This window comes from Balaenoptera acutorostrata, chromosome 3 (genome assembly GCF_949987535.1).
Source record: "Balaenoptera acutorostrata chromosome 3, mBalAcu1.1, whole genome shotgun sequence".
Taxonomy (NCBI): domain Eukaryota; kingdom Metazoa; phylum Chordata; class Mammalia; order Artiodactyla; family Balaenopteridae; genus Balaenoptera; species Balaenoptera acutorostrata.
In genome coordinates, this window is record NC_080066.1 from 180,674,153 (window position 1) to 180,691,435 (window position 17,283).

Below are 17,283 nucleotides of genomic sequence, written 5' to 3' on the forward strand. Positions count from 1 at the left end.
GCCACAACTACTGAGCCTGCGCTCTGGAGCCCACGTGCCACAACTACTGAAGCCCGCGTGCCTAGAGCCTGTGCTGCGCAACAAGAGAAGCCACCGCAATGAGAAGCCCGCACACCACAACGAAGAGTAGCCCCCGCTCGCCGCAACTAGAGGAAGCCCGCGTGCAGCAAAGAAGACGAAACGCAGTCAAAAATAAATAAATAAAATAAAACAAATTTATAAAAAAAAATTCACACTTTGAACCACCTCTCGGATATATTAAATCGGAAGGTGTGGAGGTGGGGCCTAGGAGTCTACATCCAGGCAGGGTCTTCACGTGACGTTGAGAACATTTGGCCAGGGTGATGTTAGGGCCGGGGCTCTGGAACCTCGAGGACCGTTGCCTGAGAGTTCCCGAACAGCTCCTGGAGGAGGTGATATGTGAACGATAAATACGTCCACGACAAGCCCTAAGAAAATACGGCCGGGTCCTGTTGTTGGCGACGCGGTGGCAGAGCCGGGACAGCTCAGGCCCCGCCTACCGATCTGCTCGGTCAGGTGCGTTCGCCTTCCGAGGTGTCTTGGCCTGCGGGGCACTCGTAGCTGCCCCCTTTCCCAGGTGACGCACATTTGAGCGGCCGGCGCTCGGCGACCCGGGTTCGAGTCCCCGCCTCGGCCGTCATGGCGGACGCGGAGCCGGAGGCTGAGGACGGCAGTGAGGATGGCGGCGGCGGCGGCCGGGCTCCCGCAGGCCAGAGCGGCAGCGCCGCGCGCGTGGCCCCGCTGGGCCCCGAGCAGCTGCGGCGGGTCCTGGAGCAGGTGACGAAGGCTCAGCCACCCGCGAAGCCGCCGCCGCCGCCCTTCGTGCTGCAGGACGCGGCGCTGCGGTTGCGGGACGCGGCCCAGCAGGCCGCCCTGCAGCGGGGTCCCGGGGCCGAGCCCCCGCGCCCGCCGCGCCTGCTGCCGCCGCAGGTGAGGCGCCGGGAGGGACCTCCGGGGAAACTGAGGCCCGGAGGGGGCCGAGGCCTCGCGGCGGGCAGGCCGGAGCTCGCGCCCGCGCTTCCCCTCAGGCCTTAGAGCTGCCCAGCCCGAGAGACCGGTGTCCGCCCGCACAATTCAGGGCGTCCCCACACTCAGCTCCATGGGGACCGCAGGCCACCCGCACCTGTCACCGCCCCAGCGTGTTCAGCTCCTCCCCCGCGCCGGGCCCTCGGAGCCTGTGCCCGTGGCGGCCCCTGCCTGGGACCCAGCCCTCATCAGGGCTCCTCCGTGCCGCCTGGCTCCTCTCGCAGTCCTTCGTCCGTTCATTCCGCCTTCCTTGAGCACTCGCGGTGTTCCGGGCCCTGCCCGAGGCGCAGCGTCGACCGCAGCCCTGAAGAACGTGAGGCACGTTGTGGGCCTGACACGGGGGCTGCTGTAGAGGGAGCAGTCCTTAGGCCTGACACCGGAGCGGAGACCTGAATGAGTTAGAAGGACATTAAGAGGAGAATTTTCCAGGTGGAAGGTGCTGCGAGTGGCCGAGACTCGGGACAGAATAAGTACATTGCAGTAACTTGGTGCAGGGCTTGTGGCAGTGCCTGTGTCTGTAACCCCAGTGACAAATGGCCCAGCACGTGCCCGACATTCGCTTAATGAATGACATACGTGAAAGCACTCTGTATACTGGCCAACATCCTTTCTCAGCGGTGCTGTTTCCCCGTCACACAGCTCTTGGCTGCTAGGAAAGCTGGATCTAGAACATGGTCTTCCGAGCCCAGAGGGTCCGGTGTAGCACCTGAAGCCTGAGGTCCTTCCCATCACGTGTAAAGTCACATCCCCTTTCAGCACTGGGCTTGTAAAGGACAATGCTTCTCACTCCAGAATTGCCATAGATTGTTCTTGCACTAGAATAAATAGGCAGAGAATAGAATCAGCAGTCTTCACAGGGTTTCACTTACGGTTTTGTTTTTGACTGGGTGATTTTGACAGTTTAGAGGCATACCCAGTTGGTCATCAAGACTGGAAAGGTTGTCTCACTAAAGTTTGGGAAGACAAGTATGATTCTGCCCAAATGCCATACTTCATAGAGGTGGGACCTTGGGTAACGCGACCTCTTTGGGCTTTAGTTTCCTTACTTGCAGGAGGTTTGGCTCCTTGGGTGAGCTTTCCAGCTCGTACTCTGCTGGAGAAACAGATGCTTCTCCCATAAGCCCTGCACAGCAGGTCTGTGGAGTCAGAAGGGTGCCAGTGGCTCGTTTGCCGGCCTCTGCTCCGTGCCCGGCGCTGTGCTGAGCCGCTTGGCTCTCAGCAGACACACAAAAGTGCTTTTATCAGCATTTTACAGGTGAGGAACTAGCTCAGAGGGGTTGAGTGATTTTTGCCCAGGGTCCCCCCTGTGTGGCTACTCTCCGGGGCCTGTTGAACGTGGCTACAGCTTTTGGGGTTTGGTAGCTTAGGAAGGAGTCCAAAAATGACGTGTTCCAGAAAACGAACGCAAACTTAGGTAGCATGACTGTGTTCGGTAGCTAATCTAGTTGGAATGATATAAGTTCTACCTGCATTCACGACGATGTAATTTTGCAGTCTGTTCAGCTAATATTCTTTGCCCGCCTCCCCCCCGCCCCAAGCTGTGCCATGGAGGCCACAAAGACAAATCAGACGTGTACCTTGCCCCTAGGGAGGTTATGATGTCACCAGGGAGGTAAAACATGACTCAGGATAACTTCTGATCAAGGTCAGAAAGCTAGAGGTACGATAAAGAACTAAATGCATTGAGAGAAAGGGAGAGGTTATTTCTGGCTGCGTGGATCAGAAGAGGTGGCATCTGAACTAGATCTGCAAGGGTGGGTCCAAGTTGAAAATACAGGAGAGGAGAGGCAGTGCTGGAGGTGGGGCAGGGTGTGCCTTTGGAGATCCCCGGCCCCGTGGTTCTCTGTCGGGGGTGGTGTGGATTAGGAGGCACAGACCAAGTGGACGCACTCCCACAGGTCAGCCCCTATCCCTCCCATCCTTCCCGTTCCTGCCCCACAGAAACATTTTCAGTTTCCTACCACGCGGCGTGCCCTTTCTCATGCACCCCCGCGTTCACACGTTTTTCCTTACACCTAGACTATGTGTTCCATCTGGCAAAAATTCTACTCAGCCTTCAAGGCCCCCCGTGGAGGTCACCGCTTCTGGGAAGCCTACCAGGCCTGAACTCTTCCTGCCCCTCTTACTGCACCCCTTGCACCATGGTGTCGTTTTCCTATCGGTGTTCCTTAGGAAACCTAGTCTGCCTTCAGAATCATCAGTGGAGCTTTGAAAGTACAGATTTTGAGGCGGGATATCCTGAGTCAGCAGGTCTGTAGCTGACTGAGGTGGGGCAGGGGAAACACCCCCTCCCCAAAGGTGAGGCTGGGACTTAACTTTTGTTTGTGTATTGGCACCCAGAGATACTTAGCAAAACTTTGTTGAATGAAATAGACATATAAGAAAGTATCAAGTATAGTACCCACTTGGTAAACTGGTCTGGAAAGCAGATGAAAGGATTAGACCAGCTTGGCCACTTGTGGTAATTCTAAAGCAATAGGATTTGGCATGCGTGTTGGGGGGGGGGGTTCTATCTGTCTGTCTGTCTTTAATGGCATTATCTGGTAATACCCCAAGAGCTTAGAGACACATTCTAAGTAATTGGTAGTAAAGTGAAACAAATGTGATTCTTAAAAGATGTGCAAGTAAATCTAGTTGTCATTGGATTCACAGTAGCCCAGGACCAGCTCTGTACCCTTCCTCAAAAACCAATATGTTGACTTGTCTTTGCTGTTTGTAGTAAGTGTATAACATGCACTCAGACAGATACACTCCAGCTTGATGTCAGTGAGGGTTTCCATTCTGTCCTGTGTGATATTTTTATTGACCCTCTACTTGGTAGAGGGTTGAGTCCAAAGAGGGCCTGTTGGTGACCCCAAGTTGGTGGTTCTCAACTGGGGGCAGTTTTGCCCCACGGGGGGTGTTTGGCACTGTCTGGAGACATTTTTGATTGTCACAGCCTGGGGAGTGCTACTGGCATCTGGTGGGTGGAGGCTGGGATGGCGCTCAACAGTGCACAGCACGCCTGCCACGACTCACTTACTGGTCCGAAACGTCAGTTATGCTGTGGTTGAGAAAGCTGGCTCTGGGTGATGAGGTTTGTCTGTCTTTTCTCCCTGGAGAAAGATGCTCATTGTTTCTGCTCGGTGAGGGCAGGAGCCTTGTTTTGCTGCCCCTTCCCCGAGCCCATGACAGCTGTCTCGGTAACACCTGCGGCGCTGTGTCGGGCACCCGGGCACTGCTCAGTATTTGTGGAACCTTGTTGGCAGCAGCCCTTCCCTTCGGTGGGTGCTTTGCTGTTACAGACAGTGCTGCCTTGAACCTCCCAGACATACATCTTTGTGCCTGTGCCAGTGTTTCTTCTGGGATCCAAGAAGCAGGATTGCTGGGGATCAAAAAGCACATGCATTTAAAACTTCTTTAGATGTCAAAAAAAAAAAAGTTGGTGAAGAAATGCAGCCCCACTCCTAGGTGTGTACCCTGGAGAAACTCACACGTGTATACACACACATACGTCACAGCACAGAGCAGACCAGAGTGCAGGGCTGGCGACCACCTGTCCTCTGACAGGAGAACGTTGTTCTCGTGCTGCAGAGCAAGTGAACGCCTGAGAGCTGCACACCCCAATATGGATGAATTTCACAGGCAAGATAGGGAGGAGAAAGCCCCGACAAGATACCGGAGATGATATTCACTGACCTAAAGCTTAAAAACACATCAAAACGGAACTGCGTATTTTTAGGGATATCTACAAGTGTAATATAAAGAATGCATGAGAATGGTAAAGTGCAGATTCAGGATAGGGCGAAGAAAAAGGCATGCGGGTTGGGGGCATAGCAGAGGGCTTTCCCTGGGTAGTAATGTTGCATGTTGTAAGGTAGGTGGTAGCGACCTGAATTACATAGTTCTTCATGGCTTTTTTGGTTTCCAGAATTTCACTGAAAACTTTTAAAAAAGAGGCCACATATTGAATTGAGTCCAATTTAGAGTACTAAGAACTCCAAGTTAATACACCTGTGGTAAAACTATCAAGAAGGATATTCATGAGCTCATTTGTGGGTCATGACTGGTATTTTTTTTTTAAAGTGATGTAGAGTAGATACTATCAGAAGGCATTTATGTAGGAATGGTAAGTGCATGAACTTTTTATTTTGTTTATATATGCAAATGTTTCTGCCAGCACGAGGGGTGTGACGTAAAATAGATTACTGTGGACTGGGCAGAAAGGCTGAGAAACACCACTGTAAACAGTACAGATACATTATATAGACATTTTTCTATGTAAGATGCGTAAGTTAGAAAAAAATCTCAACAGTAGATTTAAGATGAGAGTAAAATTGCAGAAATGTTGATAAGCATGGTGCTTCTTTTCTCCTTCTGTGTTTAAGCAATTGGAAGCCATTTGTGTCAGGGTTACATCTGGAGAGACGAAAGCTCAGGAGAAGCCGATGCCTGCACTGGCCACCATCCAGCCCAAGACAGCCAGGCCGAGCCAGCCGCTCGGGAGACACTGCAGCGCGCTGGGGCTCAGCGTCGCCAGCTCTCGGCTGCCCAGGCCGCAGACCCTCCTGAGCCCCGGGCCACGGCCGCGTTTCCCGAGTCACCCACCTCAGCCTCCCGTTCAGGTGTTCGTCCAGAGGCCACCGCTCGCCCTCCGACCAGTCCCTGCGCGGAGAGTCTTGGCCTCTGAGGCCCTGAGTGGACAAGGCACCACGCCGCCCCCTCTGCCAGCCTCTGACCCGCCGGCAGGAACATCTGCTTCATCCAGTCCAGCAAATTTATTTATTTCCAGCTCGCAAACAAAATGCACCAAGAAACTAAAAAAATCTTTAAAAGTGAAAACACGTTCTGGACGGATATCTCGACCTCCCAAGTATAAAGCTAAAGATTATAAATTCATAAAAACAGAGGATCTGGCCGACGGTCACCCCTCAGACTCTGACGACTACTCAGAACTGAGCGTGGAGGAAGATGAAGACCACAGGGGAAGGCAGGCGCTCTTTGATTTATCGAGCTGCTCTCTGAGGCCCAAAACTTTTAAGTGTCAGACCTGTGAAAAGTCATATATAGGAAAGGGGGGGCTCGCCCGGCACTTTAAACTGAATCCAGGCCATGGCCACCTGGAGCCTGAGCCGTTGCTGTCTAAGAAAGCCAATGGGAGCATGATCCCGGGCCCCACGGAGGGCAGGACCGCCAGCCTGGCATCCCCGGAGCTGTCCACGCCAGCTCTTCTAAGTGAGGAAGGGGCCCGCTCAGCACGGGGTGGCCTGCAGGTAACGTTTCTGTCTGGTGATAGCGTCCTGATTCCTGCCCATCCTTTTTTTTTTTTTTTTTTTTTAATCTTTTTTTTGGCCACGCTGTACGGCATGTGGGATCTTAGTTCCCTGACCAGGGATCGAACCCGCGCCCCCTGCATTGGCAGCACGGAGCCTTAACCACTGGACCTCCAGGGAAGTCCCCTGCCCATCAACCTTAAGTTAACTTTATGGTGTCTGCACTGCTGCCAGGTAATCGAGGAGAAGTGTGTCTTCCGTCTAGTGCAGACGGTTTACTGATGGGAACGCAGGCACCAGTCCTGTAGATCCGGTCAGTAAAACTAATCGCAAGCACTCTTGGCTGATGCTGACATGACTGTGGTCCTGGGAAAGGTCCAAGTGGGGGGCGCCAGTCCACAGGGCTGCTTCCTGGGGCGTCCGCAGTAAGACGTCTGCTTGCCGTGTTCTCTCCTTGCTTTGCCCCTTCCGAGACTCAATCAGACAAAGCAGATACGAGTCACCGTGAGTTTGCATCACCACGTCAACGTTTATTTACTGAAATTTTAACTTACCCAACATGTGTGGTGAGCATTTGTGTGCCGTGTACAATAGGTCAGTTATTTAAAAAACAGCAGGTGGATCACTTTAACAAATGTCAGGCCTCTGTGGTCGCCCTCATCCCACTTTGTCTTAAGCTTCCTTCCTTTTCCTTTGACTTGTGTTAGCTGTTGTTCGTTATTTGTAGTTTTCAGACGTTAAATAGAGAAACCGGCGTTGGAACTGATGTGACTACTTGATGGGAGTTTGTGACTTTAGGGACCTGGAAGCTGTTGAAAATGCGTGTTTGCCTGCTCGTGGCGACCTCATTCCCAGCAGCGGACGGGGTTCCGGCAGGAGGGCCGAGGCCGGCTTCTGCTTCCGCTTTCACATCCGCTCCTTGGGACCTGAACAGACAGACACCTCCTGGGCCCAGGAGATCTGTACCGAGTGAGGCCTAGTGGTAGAACCATGGGACAGCCCTGTGTTAGGATTCAAAAACATTGTCTCACCTTGCAGCCTCAGTAATAATAGTAATAACAGTCACACCGTTTGTTGCACGCCTGCTTTGGGCGGGAGCATCACGTACATTCGCTCAATCCTGTGAGAGCCCTAAAGGCAGGTGCAGGGGTCCCTACTGGAGACGAGGCGCGTGGGGCTCAGCGGGGACGACGGGCTCCCCGTCGAGGCACGCCTAGGACTCTGTCCGGGCTGGGGTTAGACCCAGGTCTTTTGACCTCAAAGCCTGCACTCTAGGCCCGGCTGCCTCTGCTAGGAGGTTCTACGCCTCTCACAGCTGGCAAGAGCCCGACTTTCGAGAGACCTCTAACTTTTCTTAAGTTGTGGTAGGACCAGGATGCCCATGTAGTTTGTCACCCAAACCCAGACATTCTGAGAATGAAAGGGGCACTATTAATCATTCCAGGAGACAGCAGGCGCAGCCAGGACTGCCTCAGACAAACTGGACGACCAGGCCGGCTGGCACCTTCCATTTCCTTCAGTAATGAAATCTTACACCACAGCAAAAGCAGCTTCTGGATATCTGACTTCTGGAATTTAGGCACCTAGCCTTGCTCCAGACGGCTTTGAGGCCGTGGGGTCCCAGAGCGGCTCCCTCCAACCAGAACTATGTCTCCTCTCCTCTCCTGAGTCGGCCGTGGATGGCCACGTGGTGCTTAAGGCCACAGGCAGACCTGGCGTTCCTCCTGAGGATCCATTTTAATGAAGATTTGGAGGGAAGATTCTTTAAGAGGACACACTTTGTGCTAGCTTTCCTTGTATTTAACCTTCCACCAGTCCTGGGAGATGTAGGTGTATTATTCCTTTTTTCAGAGGAGAAGGAAATTGGCACAGAATGAGGAAATAGCTAGCTAGTGTTAGATCCCGATTCTCTTTCCAAAGCTGTGCAAATCCATGGAGACAGAAAGTAGATTAGTGGCTGCTGGGTCTGGAGGGAGGGAGGAATGTGTGATAATGTGTAGGGTTTCTTTGGGGGATGATGAAACTGTTCTAGGATTAGATAGTGGTGATGGTTACACAAGCTTGTGAATATCCTAAAATCCACCTAATTGTATGTTTCCAAAGGATGAATTTTATGGTATTTGAAATACATCCAATAAAAAATAATTTTAAAAATCTAAAAGTCATGGGTAAATTATGAATTAACAAAATTCAGGTCAGTTTTTAAGATGGTAGTGACATCAGAAAAGTCTTTTGTTTCATTTTGGGCAACACCCCAGGGTTAGGGTTTGTCAGCCCTGACTTGCAGGGTAGTATTCGTCTGGTGTCTTAAAGGGATACTTGATTTACGTGTAAGATGCATTGATTATAGTTAATGTGTCTTAATTATGCAAAGAAGAAGAAGTTAGCAAGTTCCTTGCTTTTGACTTGACATTGTTCTGCTTTAAGGTTTTCATCATGGTGTATAAAGCATGATTATTTTATTTTTGTTTGGGTGTGCAACCCTATCTAGAATGGTCAGTCTGTAGACGTTGAAGAGGCGCTGGTGTCTGAACCAAAAAATGGAAGTTTTTCAGCCCTTTTGGGATCAGAGAGACACCCCGGACCTAGAAGAAGCGGCTACTGCGTGGCCCTCCCAGAGCCCAGCACCGCCGTCCTGGAGCAGAGCGGAGCGGTTCGCCCGCAGGTGGGCGTTGGGGCAGTTTGTGCACAGGGCCCAGCAAGGAGCAGAGCCAGGCTCCTGGAGGTGCGTCGCTGTTAGAACCCTGTTCTTGAAACCTGTGTCTCTGGCATCGTACGTGGCGGTTCACTATTAGGTTTCTGAATTTAGAAGTAAAATACCCAGTTTAGGTCAACTAAACAGTTCACCTGATATGTGTAATCAGATGAAGTGTGTAATAAATTCAAAGACAGCATTATCTGAAATAACTCCTAGGTGTACCTGTTTGAAATGACCAGAGGGCCTTAAGTATAGAGCTGCTTGCCTTTTTCAGTTTTAGAATAATTATAAGCTGTGTTTTCATGGAAGCAGTTTAGAAAACAACAGAAATGGTTTTCTGTTTTTTTGTAAAAAGTTTCAAGGTATAAAAGCATGTTTCAGGTTTCGAACTCTAGAATCTCCATTCCACCCCCTTGAAAGTAAGTTTTTCGAATTTAGTTGGATTGGCTTAGAAAAGCGGAAACCCAAACTTACCCAAATTGTCTTTGACTAGGATGTATTTATTTGCCTGCTAATGGCTGGATGAGTATCTTAAAGAAAAGAAGTGAAAAACAGCAGGAGAGAGCACGAGATAAGTTAGTGAGACAACTGGCCCCAGAAAGAGTGGCCGCCGTCAGGGGCCCGGCCTCCCGGCTCCTACACACGAGCTTCCCGCTGGCCCCTCGGCGGCGCCGGCTGCCGTGCCTCCTGCTCGGTTCCAGCCGTGCCTCGTTTCACTGATGCCCTGACCCTTAGCAGCTCCACTTAGGTGAGAAACCTGAACCTCACAGAGGCTGTTAACTTGTACCAGGTCACCCCGCAGGTCGGTGGCGGATCCAGAATTTGGATCTGAGACCAGTGAGGCGACCCTAGCACGTCACCTTGACTCGCAGTGCCACACCTGTCACACACAGAGTCGAGGAGTGCTCCGAACAGCACCGCTCTCGATCTCACAGACGGGAGTCTCCCCAGAAACGGGCATTCATCTACACAGGAACTGGGTGTCCGTCCAGTATCGGGCCCTGTCCTGGCTGGGCGGGGACGCTGTGCAGGGGGAGAGGTGCGGCCAGAGCAGCCAGCGGCAGCACTGCCAGGTGCGCGTGGCTGGGGAGCGGGGGACCGAGGAGGCGCCCCCTCTGCTGCCGTGACGCGCGTCCTGGACGTCCGGACGTGGGCCAGGCCGCAGAGGGGCCGTGCCCCGCACGCCCGCCTTCTCACGCCTCCTGAGTGCTGGAAACCAGCTGCTCGTTTTGCTCTAAGGGCTCTTGAAAGTCACGATTAGACATTTTTATCTTGCAAATGAAAAGGTTTTCCTTTTGCTTTTTGACTGTTTTATGACCATCTGTGGCTTCCTCGGAACCCCTGCCAGTTTGCAGCTCCCAACTGATGGCCCTTCCTAAGCCCTGAGCCCATGACCTCCCTGAGCCTTGTATGACTGTTTCTAGGACTTGTCGGTTTTGCCCTGACATTCTTGCCTCCCTGGGTGATCTCACCCATCCTCCTGGTTTCTCAAACCACCTTCCGTCTGGTGACTCTCACGCCTGTACTTCTGTCCAGACCACTCCCGAGCTTCAGAGCTGATTTCAGGCATCCCCACCTGCTGTCCTGTAGACCCGTCCACATCCTGCCAGAGCCCACAGGCTGGCTTCCTGCCCCACCCCCTGTTATCAGGGGGCTGCCCACGTGCTCAGCTGGGAGCCCAGAGGCACCCATGACCCCTCTTTTCCCCCTTCACTCACCCCTCCCCCATCCTGAGGACTGAGGATGGTGCCCTCCCTGCATCCTCCCCTCCCCCACCTTGGGTCCTAGTCTCCTCGTCTGTCCTGCCTGTACGTGTACTTTGGTGGTGGTCTCCTGGCAGCGGGCTGCCCTGGGATTTGCTTGCATTTTCGTCTCGGGCACTAGTTGGTGAGCCCTGGAGAGCAGGAAGCACGTTTCCCCACCGCTGTGTCCTTCTCCAGGCGCCCACCACTCGCTCAGTGCTGTCGTGCGGGAGCCAGACTCTGAACCCAGCGTCGACCACGGGGCTTTGTCAGTGTGCGAGCAAGTGTGATACTTAACAGGGCAGAACGTTTACAGTCGAGAGGCGCGTAATCACTGAGAATTTAGGGAACTTTCTGCCTTCTGTGTTCTTTGCTACAACAACTCATTGGCTGCTGGGAAATTCTTTCCATGCTTTCAGAGATGTCAAACGCTTTCTTCTGGTAGTTTCTCCACCAGTGTGACCGGGAGGATCTAGTGGAGTTGGCTCTGCCTCTGCTGGCTCAGGTCGTGACCGTGTCTGAATTTCTTCTGATGAAGGTGAGTCTCCTTAGTGTTTCTAAGTGATTGAGGGGATGATTTGAAGCTATTTAGAAAGGCGTCCTTCGTATTTCCTTAGAAGGAGCCAGGCCCTTGGGAATCCTCTCCCTCCCCCAGGACAGAGCTGAAATGAGCCTGCCGGCCCTGCCCGGATGCCCGGCACACGGCTCTCAGGCAGGCCGCGCGTGGACTCCGTGGCTGTTTTCACTTTGGGTGGGAGGAGCGACAGTCACCTTTCTCCTGGCACCCACCCACCCTGCCAGCCTCCTCCACTGCAGCTCTGCCCCCGGTGAGCCCGCTCTGAGATGCGGCCTCACCGCCGGCACCCACGCTTCCTGGAGGCACCCCGAGGGGCAGAGGCCTGGCCCTCCCTGGCCTGCAGGCCCCAGAATGTGCCCGTTTTCGTCCTCAGGGTCTTTCTGCCTTCCCGTACCGCTCCCCTGGCCACCATCCTCTGGTGGCCCTCATCTGGGCTGGTTTGTTTCCTGGGCCGCTTCTCCCAGGCCCATTCTGGTGCCCCCCACCGAGCACAATGCTGGGCACACGTAGGCTCTCGCTGGGGAGCGAAGGCAGTGCCTGTGTTGATGGCTGCTGAGGGCTGAGGAACTTGAGTCCTTCCCTCTTTCAGATTTCTCTCTGTATTTTCCATTTCATTGCCTTGGGTTTAAACATTTTTTTTTGTCATCTTTATCTTCACTAAGGTTGAAAAACGTCATCTAGCAAAACCTTTCTTCCCAGCTGTGTACAAGGAATTTGAAGAGTTGCATAAAATGGTTAAGAAAATGTGTCAAGATTACCTCCGTAGCTCTGCTCCCTGTTCTCTGGAAATAAACAACAGTAAGGTAACAAGCTCACAAGAGAGACTCGCTCTTATAGCCGAAAGAAGGCTGTCCATTAAAAAAGGAGAATGTTTATTTTAGTAGTGACATCTTCACAGTCAACTTCTTCTAGCTTTTTCTTCCGTCAAGTGCAGGGTTTTTTTCTTAATATAAAAGCGATACATGCTTTTTTCAGAAAACTCGGAAATGCAGATAAGCTAAAAGAAAATTGCAAACACCCATAATCCTCCCACTCACCGATGATCACAGTTATTAATAGACTGTGTCTTCAGTGTGTAGGTGTTTGCAAAGGGCTGAGTTACACAGGGACCAGTAGTTATTGTTTGTGGTTGCGTTGACAGAATTCTCATTTCAGTGTCATTGCCTTTAGCTATATTGGGTCCTTGACAAAAATATGTTGTGAACTGATACGGATATACTTGTCTTGGATCAAACCCTTTGCTGGGCAGAGTGTGGCCCGTGGTCAGGTCACCCAGGGGCCTCTCGCTGTGTCCAGCACGGAGACTCAGGTCTGTGCCTCCACCGAGCAGCTCACTGACTCCTGGCAAGTCCCTGCACCCTCCACCCCTCTGCCAAAGGGCAGCACTGAGTTCACGGGCTTTTCCGGCTCTCACGTGCCGGGGCTGTAATAGTCTGGTTTCGCCAGACAATTGAACAACATGGATGGGCTTGGAGGGCATTATGCTGAGGGAGGTAAGTCAGAGGAAGACAAATGCTGTATGACATCAATTATATGCGGGATCTAAGAAATACAACCAGCTAGTGAATACAGGTACATAAGTAGGTCAGAAGGTAAATACGTGGTGTCAGGTTTACTAAAAAATCACTCACACAACAATGAAGACTGCTTAGGCCATGTTGACTTTGACTGCTCCTACCATTTGATTACACTGGCGATGGAGCTGCCTGTCTGTGATTGGAAAGGTGAGTGTTTTCTCAGTGCAGAGCAGGTACTTCTGTAGCAAGAAGTCTTAATCTACACTGTAATATAATACATGGGTTTTTTGGGTTTTGTTTTTTTTGGTTTTTTTGGGTCATGATCATTAGTTTTATACAAATTCAATATTTAATATAACCTAATAAACTCTTTTTATTTTCTTAAATCATATATTTTAAAAATGCAATGGATTCTTTGCTAAGCCTCCCATAGATGCCCCCGTTGGCAGTGGTCACCTACCTGTTTATAAACCGTCGGTTAAGCCGGTGTGGGAACCATCCTGTTACGGAGCAGACATGATGTGCACGGACGCTGTGCATGCTCACTGGGACCCTCCTTTGTGGGCAGTTCGGGATGTGACGCAGCCTCTCTGGAGCGAAGACAGTGGCTCTGTTGGCAGGGGACACTGTCAGGTTGTTGGGCACTAAGCTTGCCGACCCCTGTTCTCTAGCTTAACTGTGACCTGCTGCCCTTCCTTCCTGCCCCACCCCTTGCCTGCTCTATGGTGTTCTCTTTATGCTGTCCAGGTATCAGTGATGATGGCTGTTGGTTATTACCTTAACATCCAGTGCTTTACATAGGTTTTGCATAGGGAGTCTAATCTAATCTTTACAAAGTCCCTTCAGGGCAACTGTGGTCTCCCTCATAAGATAAGGAGACTTAGCAGGTAGGTGGCTGCCAAGGTCACCCAGGCTCTGAGCAGAGATGCTGGGGTCCAGCTCTGGCTCTCAAACCCACATCCTTTCCACCAACTGGGAAAGGAGATCTGGTCCCAGAATAGGCAGGATTATCTTTCTGAAGATACCAGTGAGAATTCAAAAAAGGAGGAATAATGGGCAAGAAAGTTACCATGGTGTGAGACTAACATTATGAAGCTTGTGACGACAATTTATCTTCATTTTTCCCACTGTTTAGGTGGCACCTTGCTGTACAAAGGGACTTCATAGATTTAAGCTCAGCCCTTTGTTCTTAAGTGTTGACATGATTCCGAATCTTGTGTTTTGAGTGGAGCGTCTCTATGGGCCCCTTTCTGCTCAGGTTGCCGAGTCCTTAGGAATCACAGAAGAATTCCTGAGGAAAAAAGAAATACACACGGACTGCACTCCTCCCAAGTGCACCAGCCGAGAGGAGGACCGGGAGGCGCTGGAGGACGCTGGCCCACAGAAGAGGGAGAACGAGGTGGGCATGGCCGTGCGGGGGCGCCCGGCTACTGTCCGTTCAACATTGGATTATTGGGGTTGGATCTCTTCAACTCACAACACTGTTTTCCAGGAAGAAAAGGTGCAAGGTGGCCTGTTTCTCCCTAGTCTTAGCTGGTTGCATCTTCTCTTCCTAGACCGCAGAGGAGAGGCTGGCTTCGGTGAAAAGGACCAGAAGAGAACCTGTGCCCCGGGACACCACAGAGTATTCTGCCGATGGTGGAGGCCTGCAGGGGCCGGCCTCATGCGCCCCAGCGGCCAGTGCGGGTAAAATGCTCTTTGCGGGGTGCACCCTGGGGCTCAGAGGCCTGCTGCTCGGGTGGGTGCCCCTGTGGCCACGTCTCAGAGAACCCTCTGCTTTCTCAAGAGTTTTACCCCAGCCTCCCAGTGTTCTGTGGGTCCATGTTTATTCCCTGTGAGTCTTGGGGTCTTTGGGGTTTTCTTGCGTCCCTTATTGAAATGAAGAGCTGCCTCGTGGTACTGAGTCGGTTGTACCTGGCGGGGGGGGGGGGGGCGGGTCCCAAGAAGTTAGGCAGACCTGAGACCAGGGACAGGTCCCACGGACACACCAAGTCCATGGCTTGGCTTTCGTGAGACTTGGCCCTAAGTGCCAGCTGAGAGTTAACATTCGAAAATGAGACATGTTCTAGCTTTTATTTCGGCTCTAGCCAGAACTGATCAATGAGACAGTTGGAACGTACGGCAGGCATACTGAGAATGATTATATAACTTTCTAAAATCTTATCAGGGCTGCCTGATACCTTGCCTGATCCTAAAGTCTCTAATTTAAAGAGGCATTCTCCATTCTAGAACTTACTACCTAATTCTTCCGGAGGGGAGGGCCGATTTGTTCGTTGAGGACGATGAAGACCCTCTGGCACCTGCTTGGAACACAGCTCCGCTCCCCTAACTAGTCTGGGTTTCCTCTTTTAATTTCATCTATTCTTGGAAGCTACCAAGTAACAAGGAGGGTGGATGCTTTCATTGCTGGGGCAAGACAATTACTTTGGACTAGCTTGTTTTGGATAGTGAGCACAGTGACCGGCCATAGCAGTACACAAATGATTGTCTGTTTTCCCAACTGTTTAGGTTTTGCCCCTGGAGTAAATGGGGGCGCCTCTCACCCACCTGAAGAAAGTCCCATGATGCCGGCTTCTGAGCTCGACAGCAGCACAGCACAGGCGGGCCAGCAGCTGAAAGCGTTTGCTGACTCAGCTGCCGGGAGTGGGTCTGCAGACCCTGCTCTCTTGTTTCGAGAAGCCCGTGGGCCGGGGGTTTATACTCAGTTAGGAAAACCAGGATCGCTGGCCCAGGTGGCAACGTCCTCTGGGGAGAAGGCCCAGGAACACTCGTCAGAACAGGACGCTGGGGACGGCCCGGGAAGCCGGGCTCTCTGCGGCACCGCGATGGCCCTGCCACCTGGCCGGCCTGGAAGTGCAGAGGCGGGAAGCCTCCGCGAGGTGTGTAGCCCCGGCGAGGTCCTGCTTCCGGAGGCCGCGGCCCCGCCGCAGGAGAAAGCATGGTCCGTGGACGTCATGCCAGCCGGCTATGCCTACGGCACCACATCCGAGCCGGGGCCTCAGCCCAGCCGGGGCGGATTGCGGGGTCCTGAAGGGGGCCTCACAGGCCACGCGGGGGACTTGGACCAGTCGCCCTGCAGGACTGAGACACCCGCTGACCGGAGGGAGCTGGAGGGCATCACTGCCGTCAGGGAAGCCATGGCTTTTGAAAATGCCAGTGGGGGCCCCACGTTGCTGTCCCAGCGACAGGAGCAGATATTTATCCAGACTTCTGATGGGCGTATCTTGTCCCATCCAGGCTCCGTAGTGTCTGGGGAGGGGGATGTTGTCATGGTGACCGACACAGAGGGGCCTGCCCTGCAGGCGGGCCCCCCGGAAGGGGTTCCTGTGGAAGCCGTGGAGACGGAGCCCCTCCGTGAGCCGGAGCCGGAGCTGCAGTCCTAGATTTGTATGTATTTCACCCGGAGGTCTACTTCGAGGAATGTTTATTTTTCTAATGTGAATACTGACACACAAGTGAACATTTTATTTATAAAGAATAATGTCTTTCTACCCCACTGTCTACCTTTTTCTACATCTTGCTCATTGTAATAATGGCAGATACGTTACCTGATAACAAATTCCTGATAACATCTAACTCCTAGGAGCTTTTGACAACTTTTGCAGTTAATACCACTACACTATTTCTTGAGTCTCCCCTGCTCCCCAGTTCCAAAAAACTATGCCCCCTTTCTCTTCGGTGATATGCTGCTCTTTCACCAGACTTGGTCCATACTAGAAGCTTCTTTTGGGCTCAATAAAAAAATATGTAAGCTTGCCATCTGGGCAGCATTTTATTGGGAAGTAGGAAAGAAAGTTGTTTCTACTGACACATTATGGATGAGGAAAGTGAGGCATAGGGATGGGACCCCCAGTCCTTTGATGTCCCACATGTAAAGTCACTTATCAAGATCTCTCTTTTTTTGGAATGTGTTCCTTGGCTCTATTACGGAGAGAGAAAGGGAGGGCCATTTGCCCACACTCAGACGAGAGCATCAAGAGGGCACAGCTGTCCTCTGCCCCCAGTGGCAGAGACTGTCAGGAGAGACCCCGGGCAGGCGGAGCTGGGGGTCGTGGGCCGCACCCCCTGGTGCTGTGCTCCCGCCAGGCCCGCTGTGGAGGGGCGGGCTTTATTCTTGGGGGGCCGCATTGCCTACAGCCCTCTCAGGGACTGGGGGCGTTTTCCGGTCCTCTGACTTGATAGCAAAGCGGGTCCAACAGGAAGAGAAGGGCAGGCGTCCCTGCAGGACGGAATGAGTAAACCACAGCTGCTCAGGAGCGTCGGGCTCGAGGGTCAGGCCGTGGCACTGGTGCCGAGAGCTCAGCTTCTCTGTACGCTGGTGCCCAGTCCAATCTCGGAGACAGAGTTTTGGGTGAAGTAGAAAAGGACAGCTTTATTACTCTGCCAGACAAAGGGGGACACAGTGGGCTCCTGCCTTGGAAAGACCATGTGTCCCAACCCAGGAGGATTT

General features: G+C 52.4%; 1 protein-coding gene across 3 annotated transcripts; it reads left to right on the forward strand.

Moving 5' to 3' along the window:
- Window positions 1–622: 622 nt before the first annotated feature.
- Window positions 623–16,324, forward strand: ZNF839 (zinc finger protein 839). 3 transcript variants are annotated; one of them, XM_057544297.1, is made up of 8 exons: window positions 623–951; window positions 5,415–6,299; window positions 8,791–9,024; window positions 11,185–11,277; window positions 11,979–12,119; window positions 14,092–14,232; window positions 14,390–14,519; window positions 15,342–16,324. In XM_057544297.1, the coding sequence occupies exons 1-8, from the start codon at window positions 661–663 to the stop codon at window positions 16,214–16,216; spliced, it is 2,790 nt and encodes a 929-aa protein (XP_057400280.1). In that variant the 5' UTR covers window positions 623–660; the 3' UTR covers window positions 16,217–16,324. The 3 variants fall into 3 exon arrangements, with proteins under 3 accessions (XP_057400280.1, XP_057400281.1, XP_057400282.1); XM_057544298.1 differs by having other exon boundaries at window positions 8,791–8,964; XM_057544299.1 differs by lacking the exon at window positions 8,791–9,024.
- Window positions 16,325–17,283: the final 959 nt, after the last annotated feature.